Raw genomic sequence first — 9,803 nt, forward strand, 5'->3', positions numbered from 1 at the left:
ACTTATAGAAAAAAACCCGATCTAAATCCGTTAAGTAGTTCTCTCGTGAAAAGCGGACAGACAGAGGTTTAATTTTATATTACATTCCTAGTTCTGAATCGCAGTCTGATGATTGAGGTGGTTACCTACCAGGTAACGCTTGCGATTGGTCAGACCAGTCTACAAACATCTGCCACTTCCTCTCAGTTGCTCACATACATATATATACTGTACGTACACATATATGTACGGCACGTATGAACCTGCAGTTAATACACGCTTTCTTCTATTATCTTCACGAGAAAGGGGATCGTCGCAAAATATGGGGCCTCAAAGCGATTGAGTGAGCAAGCCACTCGATTCATTAACGATCGACCGAAGGTCCGGGGAGGGAGACCGGTAGTTTGAAGTCCCTTTTGGAGTTTCGGTCTCGAGTGGCCTTCACACGGACGGGTGGGTGGGGTGTGGTGGGAGAGTTGGTGTTGTCCTGTTGGAGTTTAGGGCGACTCGATTAATTGACAATCGATTAAACGACCGGGGATTTGGAGGGTCCCTGTTGGAGTTGCGGATCCCCAGCTGGGGTCCTCGTGGAGTTTAAAGCGACTCGATTCATTGGGGCCCTCTAGCGGAGCCTCGGTTTTGAGGGACTGTTACCTTACCTTCCTGTCTCCGGACCGTGGTCGCAATAACGCAGGGGAGCTTCTCCTTCAGCGTGTCCAGTGGTGCGACTCACCAGCGTCAGAGCGTCGTGCTCTTGAGTACATCCTTTTTCCTGAGGGAAACACAGGCTTAAATGCTCCAAAACTTTACTTTTACTATCAATTTACAATGTGCTCCATTCAGGTCAGGGAACATAACAAGCATCCGAATCTCCATAAGACTGCCTCATATATCTTGAACTCTCCACCCCTCAAATATCGATAACTCCATCCACATCCCCACATTCAGAATGATCGGATGTTTAACACTGTCATCCCAACAGAGTTTCCCGCTTCTCCTATTGGAGTTTAGAGCGAGTTGATTCATTGACGATCGATCGAAAAGTTCATGTCCTCCTTGGGAAAATCACAGAGAAGCGTTTGGCTTCAAGGTGTAAAATACAGAAAAAGTTCCGTGGACCGGCGATTGTACACGGAGCGCTTAAAATGATAACATCGAAAGAGTGACTTTAAATGCACTTTTCAAAATGTTCACCTGTGGCCATTTCATCATTCACTCAGCAGTGACCGCAACGTTTAATCATTACAGCAGGTTTAAAATAATGTGATGTTTAAAATAATGTGATTGGGGGTCAGGCTTCTGAATGAGGGCGACCCACACTGCAGCTTCGCCCCTTCTCGACGGGACTCGTATGATTTGCTTAACTGATACAGCAGGAAGTGCGGAATGGGATAAGAACAGAGCGTTGACCGGACTTGGGGGAGAAGAAGTAGGAGATTATAAGCTGGTCGGTAAGTGCCCCCCGAAGATAGTGATGGACGTGATTGTGTCTAACAAAAAAAAAAAAAAAAAAGATTGGAAGCTTCGAGAATAGCGACATCTGGTGGTTTACAGAAATCGTAGCAACTCATGAGCGCGAGGCACCCAGCAGAGCAAGAGAAATCCGACAGGTGCATTAAAAGCCTAAGGACGTTCCTTATGTTCATACTGATCGCATAATAATCATGTTGGTATTAAAATTCTAAAATAAGTGTACATGTTAAAATGGGTAACAATTTTTACAATAAAATAACGGTTAAATGTGTCGAACAAAAGAAGTCATTTGTTGTCATGAAGCAGATAAACAGAAACTGCCGTTACGGAGTACCGCTGAGCACCCGCAGATGTGAAGCACTGGCCCGACTGTCCCTTTCGATGGTTTTGTGTTCCGTCCGGGGTTGTCTTTATATAAAGGATGTGGCTCACTGCTGACCTGAAGTAGAAATGGTGGATTCAGGGGCAGATGGCTCAATGGATGGATTTTTTTTAAGTATTGGGAAATTCATGGTTATGCCCTTTGTTTGGCATAGCTATTTATAAATGTCAGATGATGAATATGACCGTCAATTTTTCTGCTGACTGGTCGACTATTGTGGGCGGTTTTCATCAACTTGTGTGAGCTTCCGCTAATAACATACACAATTATATCACTGGAGTTTGAGCAGAACAAATGGAAATGAACAGAAGTTGCCTAAAGGAAAATTAGCTATTAATAAAAAAAAAGCCGTGCTATCAGATTTTCGTCCTTTAAGAAATTCCCGGCACTTCATTGGGTAGTTTAGAAGCTTCAGCACAAAATGTTTAAAAAGTGTAATGTTACTTTGGTACGATGTGAAATTAGACGTGGAGTGAAACTCCCATCAGGATCTCTTGAACTAAAAGATTACGCGCACACCGCTGCCCGCAACCCAAGGACCTCCCTGTTGGGTAAATCTGTGACACTAAAATGGCACTGAATGAGTAAGAGAGTGTGGCGAGTGGGGTCCGTGACTGTGCCAGTGCAGGATAGATTTCGTTTAGATGTAGCGTGTGTAATGCGGAGTGCCTGCACACCGACTTCCATTAACGATTGCTGGACAAGAGTAGCCCGACAATTGGAAGGCATCAGCTGAATGTGCTGTGGAGGATTAAAGGAAGCGGAGGGTGACAATAAATGAAAGGAAATGAAAGTGAAACTGGAAACAAAAGCAATCGCAACTGTGATTGCAGTGGTGCAGGAAAGACAAACGAGGAGGAAGAGATGGGCAGCACCGGACAGCTGAGCCGATTACTGCAGGGTTTAAACTTTTTTTTTTTTTTTTACTCCCGATCTTGTTCTGCTGCTTGTTCTGATTTTTCAAAGAAGCTAATTAGCAGCAAAATAGGCCACTAATTAAGGAAAGGGTTAGATTGAAAACCTATGGACGGTGGCCCTCCAGGACTGGAGTTGGGGACCCCAACTACATGTTTAGTGCGTTACAAACCAGTTCCTACCTCAGAGTCGCTACACCTGCCTGCACCCCGACGACAAAAACACAAAGAAACGAGTGTGCGAAAAAAATACACCGGAAGTACTGACCCCTGCTCTCTCTTCTGTTCTTTTTCTGGACCTGCGCCACCACCACCTGATCAAAGCACTGTGATGTCCCTACATTGATGGATTAAAGGCCAGAAGTCCACGTGACCGTCATCATCAAGTCCTTCCATGAGAACCCTGAATACAATGAGGACTGATTGAGATCATTAATGTTAGGTAGAATGCCCAGTGGGGCTGGGTGGTCTCATGGCCTGGACCCCCTGCAGATTTTATTTTTTCTCCAGCCGCCTGGAATATTTTTTTTTTTTTGTCCGCTCTGGCCATCGGACCTTACTTTTAATTAGTGTTCTCTGATTTTAATTCCTACTTTGTCTTTTCTATCTTTCTTCATCATGTAAAGCACTTTGAGCTCCATTATTTGTATGAAAATGTGCTCTAGAAATAAATGCTGTTGTTGGAGAGGTCCCCATGAAATGAAGCCTCATCAGTGGCAGTTTATTATGTGCAGAGTGTAACATAAGAATACACCAGGCAGCGCACGACATTTTGTTTTGCTCAGATTCTGTTTATTTCATTCATACATCCATAGAAATGTGACTGCCGGACATCAGACAGCTTTATTCCAGCAGCCGCACTGCACAGAAGATCTTCAGGGTGGTCCACCTTCTCCAATTCCTCCATAAGCTACATCAGTGGACACAGCTGACCAGGGTCAGGGTTGGTTAGTTACTTCTAACCTTAACCTCCTGTTGCTTGACCTCCTGGGCAGTCGCCGAGTGGACTGAGAAATTAAGGAGAATTTTGGGTTCCTATCACAATCTCAATAGCGTCTTCAAAAAATGTCAATACAAATAAAAAGTCCATAGGAGTTTAGTAAAAAAAGACAAATACAATAGACATCTTGAAACTGTACACGTGGTGAAATATAAATAAGGTTGGCAGCCATGCCCGCTTAAAACGGGCAGCAGTATCCGCAGCGCTTGTTTCGGCAGCATTTACAGCAGTAGCGGCACATGGGCAGGTGGGTTTGCCTCTTGGCACGTTGGAGCAGCGAGACCTGCAATGGAGAGAAAAGGCGGCGCGGGTTAGCACTGAAGTTAGCTGATCTCGTCTCTCATTTCAACAACCGGGCACAGGACGTGCAGCGCTCATCCGACCGGCCAAACACCACAAGAGTAGGACATCTCAACATGCAGCACAAAGCCAAGAAAACAAGAGCAGGAGAAGACCGGAGAAGAATGAAGATCTCCACTCAGTCAAAAACAAGTCCGAGGTCCGCGAATATGGGCGAGTCCAGCGTGTCTCCGTTTGCTTTCGTTTCATTTCGTGTGTATTTTTGTGGTGGCTCTAGAAGGGTCTTATTTTGGAACCCGCTGGGCTGCCTGTCTAAGACGGCTGATGTCAGCTGTCACTACCAGAATGACAAAGAAAAAGTGGGATTTTAGGAATTTTTATAATTTATTATCAACTTGAAGTATCACTTTGACACCCCTACTTCAGCACAATAGCCTTATGAGCCAAGTTCTGTATTAACATGTTCAGTTAATTTGAATATATGTTAAGTTTATTTGTAGTTCAAGATTAGTTTATATATTAAGAATAGAGCTAGATAATTATTTAGTTGAGTAGCACTGCTGGCTCGCAGTTAGGAGACCCGGGTTTACTTCCCGGGTCCTCCCTGCATGGAGTCTGCATGTTCTCCCCTCTGCGTGGGTTTCCTTCCACAGTCCAAAGACATGTAGGTTAAGTGGATTGGCGATCCTAAATTGTCCCTGGTGTGTGTGTGTGTGTGTGCGCCCTGCGGTGGGCTGGCGCCCTCCCCGGTGTTTGTTTCCTGCCTTGCGCCCTGTGTTGACTGGGATTGGCTCCAGCAGAACCCCGTGACCCTGTAGTTAGGATATAGTGGGTTGCATAATGGATGGATGGAATTGTGTAGTTTATTGCTACTTTAAGAAAGGGTGCTGGGAGTTATGGGAAGTTACTGTAAGTTTGTGCGTGGATTAACTGGCCTTTGGAAACACCCGGTTTTCTTACCGTGTCTGTCTTGAGTTTCATTTTGACTGTGGAATTATATAACGTGGAAAATAAATCTTGTTTTTATGCAACAACGGAGTGGATTAATGTGAAACGCCAAAGACTGGACACGCGGAAGTTCCTGCTGTAGCCACACGTTTTGTTTCGCACCTTCAGTAGCCGTGCGGGACACCCTAGAATAAGCTGTGCTCCCCTTCAGTTTTGACTTAAATACGCAACGCCATCACATATGCAGCGCGCCAATACTAAATTGCTGCTTTGAGCTTCCATAATAAACCCTCCATACTGTACAAGGACACATTTTTCCTTGACGCCCCCCCCCCATTTAAAATTCCCAATCAAACAGTTCAGACGTGAGTAAAGTTCCTACACAGCGAGACTAAAATGTATGGAAATACCCTTACATGAAAGTCTGCAATGTGCACTTTACTCACTCCTGCATCGTTTGATTTGGAATTTTAAACTGCAGAGCAGAGGGGGACATCAATGACATTATGAGAAGTGGCACCCCCTCTAATTTTGATGGTTTAGATGTTTGCACTGCACTGACTACGTGGACTTTATGAAGACACTGGACCGTCACTGGGCAGACATCCTAAGTGCTGCCACCTTGTGGCTACCTGGACTCAGCAAACTTCCCGACACCTGTGCCCTACAAAGAAATGGCGCCCCCTCCTGTTCACATTCTGAAATGCAATACAGTCAGTTGGCTGCTTGACAACACAAAATATGCGCGAGTGAGAAAATGAGAGAGAGCCCTGCAAAGAAGTGCTGCCCCCTAGAGGCCCAGCCTGTTAGACTTCAGTTTCATGTAACCCTTTATACCAATAATCTTCATTTGAAATCAACTGCAGAATAATTAAATATATACACTCATTTTTCAATTGAAATCACTTAAAATAATACTACTACTATTTTATGTCCTCGTTATGTGAAGTTTGTAATTACATTGTACATGTGAACTTGTGCTTTCACTCGGTGAAGAGCACTACAGAAACAAACTGGCATGCGTATTCCTCATTCAAGTGCCCCTGCCAGCTGAAAAATCACAAGAAGAATGAAGCTGGAACATTGCACTCAGTTATCCTGTGATTCAGTGAGGTGGTCTGACACGTTTCACACATTTCCACCTCGGCTTTTCAGAGGGTCTTCATTAATTGGCCCTCTAGATTTGTGGCTGCACACCTCTGTGACGAAGCCGTTTTATCAGATCACTGAACTGCGCAGGTAAACGGAGTGCGGACACCATGACAGCAGCACAGTCTCATTGACCCCCCACGTAAAAGAGATGCAAACCTGGGAATGAAGCCAAATGAAAGGAATCAACAGGGAAGAAAGTGCGGACGCCTGGAGTCCTGTTGTAGGAGTTTGGCTGCATTAGGATGTCATTTAAGCGTTTAAAATAAACCGGCGACCACGCCATGTCAAAGCCCACTTGATGTAGGATTGTACGGGGTTGGTGCCCACCAGGCACAGCATTGTGGGTCATGCAGGGACCACCCTTGGATGGAGGACCATTTAATCGTAAATTATTTAAATAAAATTGAAGCTCTCTTTTGCAAGTTGAAGGAGTGAGGATGGTGCTGTAAGAAGGTAAGCTAACTTATCTGTAAAGTTGCCATTTTTCTTAATATCCCCATAATGTTTGATAATTTATGTTTAACTGATGTGATGTTTCCTCCACTCATCCCTGAGTTAACAGACACGTCTTCTCATGGTGTCTGCATTTATTATTCTCAGCTAAGACACACAGACGTCAGCATTCATGCAGCAATATGGCTGAGTGATGAGCAGATGAAGAACAAGGAATAAACTCACCAGAGGACTCACTTGTGCGTGAACCACAGTCTGCTCGCTGTCTGGGCTTGAATGGAATAAATCTGTCGTCTGCTCATCTCTCTGTTCGGAAAACTGAAATAAAAAAGACCGCGTTCAGAATTCCTTTATTCTATCAGTAGCTGTGCTCCCCATCTAAGATGAGTTGAAATGCAAAATAATCAACGTGGACCTCAACAGTGGGAAGGGATTTTGTAATGCATGTGCTAGTAAAATGCATTGCATGTGTCATTCCAACAGATGGCTCCTCAGAACTAAAATGCGTGGCTTCAAATGTTTGTGATGCACCGTCTGTTGGAATGGCAGATGTAATAAGTTGTATTATAACAAATGTTTGTGACGTTGAAATGACAGATTCAGTGCATTTGTCTCTGTTATTATGGAGGAATATTTCAGACAAAATTAAATAAATAAATAAATAAATGCGTAAATAAAAGTACTGTGAAATGTAGGCATAAATAAATAAATGCGTAAATAAATAAAAGTACTGTGAAATGTGAGCATAAATAAATAAATGTGTCACTAAATGAGAGCCTAAATAAATAAATGTGTCACGAAATATGTTTTTCGTTGCTTATTAATTTATTTCATTTTGTCCGTAACATTCCTGCAAACCGTCATGAAATACGGCTTGAAATAAAACTGTCACCTTCACTCGTCAAAGTTGAGAGGGCGGGCTCTAACACGCCCTCTAGTTACTGATTGGTGAATCAATAGCACAAGAATTCATTAGAAAAATGCTTACTACTGCCGATGAAATGGATTCTGCCGAAGATATCACGTATTTCAGAGAGAAAATTGAAGATTTATTGGAAGAAATGACAATGTTGGCGGCCCTTTTAGACTCCGATGTAGATGAAACTATTTTTGAAATTATCGAAGAACAGGTGGAAGGGACTCTACTGCACTCCAGTTCAGGTGACGCAGTTCCCTGCTCTAGACGTCCATCCTTTGACATCCCAGCAGAGTCAACAGAACACCTTCTGATGCGTACGACAGATTGCAGATCTATTTGGTGTATCGGAGAAGACGATCACAAGGCGAATGAGCCAGTTTGATACACGGTAGCTGCACCGGCTCGATTAGTTTAAGTACTTTGACATGGAATGGCCAAAGCAGCTCCAACTAATATTTTGAACTGAGTATTTGACTCTTGTTTTACGAGTATAAAGTCAGGTGCATATTCGCAGCTACTTTTTCAAACAACTCTACAGCTCTGATCAATGGTAAAGTTGTTCACTTCAAAATATTTTGAAAATATTTTTTGAAAATTTAAGTTTGCTTGTTCCCCCCGTGTCTGCGTGCGTTTCCTCCCACAGTCCAAAGACATGCAGGTTAGGTGCATTGGCGATCCTAAATTGTCCCTAGTGTTTGTGTGTGTCCTGCAGTTGGTTGGCACCCATCCCGGGATTGGTTCCTGCCTTGCGCCCTGTGTTGGCTGGGATTGGCTCCAGCAGACCCCCGTGACCCCGTGTTCGGATTCCGCGGGTTGGAAATGTCATGTCATGTCTATTACTGATGAGTAGAAGCCAACATTTACTTTCCCTCAGGCAGAAATATTTAACATGTCAGCTCTGACAGCAAGCATTGGGCGTAAGGCAGGAAAACTCCCTGGACGGGATGCCAATCCATCACAGGGCACCACACAACACTCGGGCTAATTTAGCATCGTCAATTCAACTAACCTACATGTGTCTGGATTGTGGGAGGAAACCCTCATATACCTTTGAGAACATGCAAACGCCATGCAGGTGAGGACCAGGTGTCCTTGTAGCGAGGCAATGAACAGCACCTTCCTCTTTAGATAATAAATCAGGTACAAGAACTGAAGTAGAAAAAGTTCAAAAAGTTTCTATCAGGTCAAGTTCAACTTTTACTGACCGTCATTAGTGTATCACGATCAACGTAGAAAATAAATAAATAAATACTACTACTAATAATAATAATCATAATCATAATAATGATGAATACGATATCACGTCTTCAGGGAAACGACTCCTGAGAGCGCAGTTAACGAACATCAGCACGGAGTGAACGTGGAGACTCCACGCAGGCAGCACCGGGACGTGATCCCCGGTCTCTATGTTTGTGAGGCGGCTGAGCCACCGTGCTGCCCCCCGGAGTTCCTGAAAGGATCAAATGACTGGTAGAATTCCAGGGAGATCCGCCGACCACCTGTGCGGCATTTTTTTTTTAAAAGTTCATCAAGGACTAAAAAGTCATTTGATGTGCGCACACGGCGCGGTGGTCTGTTCTGCTCTTTTGGACCTCCAAGGTCCCCAGTACGAATCGTGTCACCCACCCTGCCTGACTGTGTGGAGTTTGCAGGGTCTCCCCGTGCAGTTTTTTTTTTTTTGTTTTAACCTCCCGACCCAAAGCCCATCTAAGCTGGTAGTGCGAGTGTGGGCGTCAATGCGCACGGTGGACTTGTGTCCCGTCCAGGACTGGTCACCTGCTTTGTGCCTAATGCTGCTGGGTCAGGACCACCGAGTCATGCATGCGGACTTCATTGTACTCACCTCTGTGAGGGGGCTGCACTGTGAGGTCTGAGCCCAAACGGACAGCACGACGAGAAAGAGGACGGAGGTGGCCGACATCGCGTCTTGTACTTTGCGTTTCGAACAAATCGCTCAAAAACTTCTTCTTGTGTTCAGCTGCGCTTCTCCTCGGCTTACTTCGGATCTCCTGCGCCTGCGCCTGGCAAGTTTGATGAGAGGAGTGAAGAACGAATGAAGTCCGAGGCGGCGAGTGGCGCTACTTATAGTAAAAATCTGTCGGGATTACCTCACAGGTCCCAGCTGTCAGGTGGGACATATCGGACATCACCGCCCCATTACCCCCCACCCCACCCCCCGCAGGCTTCCGGACTTTCGGTAAGTGGGGGGTCTGTCCTCTTTTGGCTAAGTGACCGTCTGTCATGTGGTGTCGCCATTCTGGGTGTCATCATGGCACTGGCTGA

At 44.8% G+C, this 9,803-nt stretch overlaps 1 protein-coding gene across 2 annotated transcripts; it reads right to left on the reverse strand.

Moving 5' to 3' along the window:
• Positions 1-3,518: 3,518 nt before the first annotated feature.
• Positions 3,519-9,589, reverse strand: LOC120540092 (hepcidin antimicrobial peptide). Of its 2 annotated transcripts, none has more exons than XM_039770578.1 (3): positions 9,364-9,589; positions 6,839-6,919; positions 3,519-4,031 (listed from the first exon to the last, which is right to left on the reverse strand). In XM_039770578.1, exons 1-3 carry the CDS (start codon positions 9,439-9,441, stop codon positions 3,927-3,929), a joined length of 264 nt encoding a protein of 87 aa, XP_039626512.1. In that variant the 5' UTR covers positions 9,442-9,589; the 3' UTR covers positions 3,519-3,926. The 2 variants fall into 2 exon arrangements, with proteins under 2 accessions (XP_039626512.1, XP_039626511.1); XM_039770577.1 differs by having other exon boundaries at positions 6,827-6,919; positions 9,364-9,587.
• Positions 9,590-9,803: the final 214 nt, after the last annotated feature.

This window comes from Polypterus senegalus, chromosome 12, assembly GCF_016835505.1.
Source record: "Polypterus senegalus isolate Bchr_013 chromosome 12, ASM1683550v1, whole genome shotgun sequence".
In the NCBI taxonomy this organism is placed as follows: Eukaryota; Metazoa; Chordata; class Cladistia; order Polypteriformes; family Polypteridae; genus Polypterus; species Polypterus senegalus.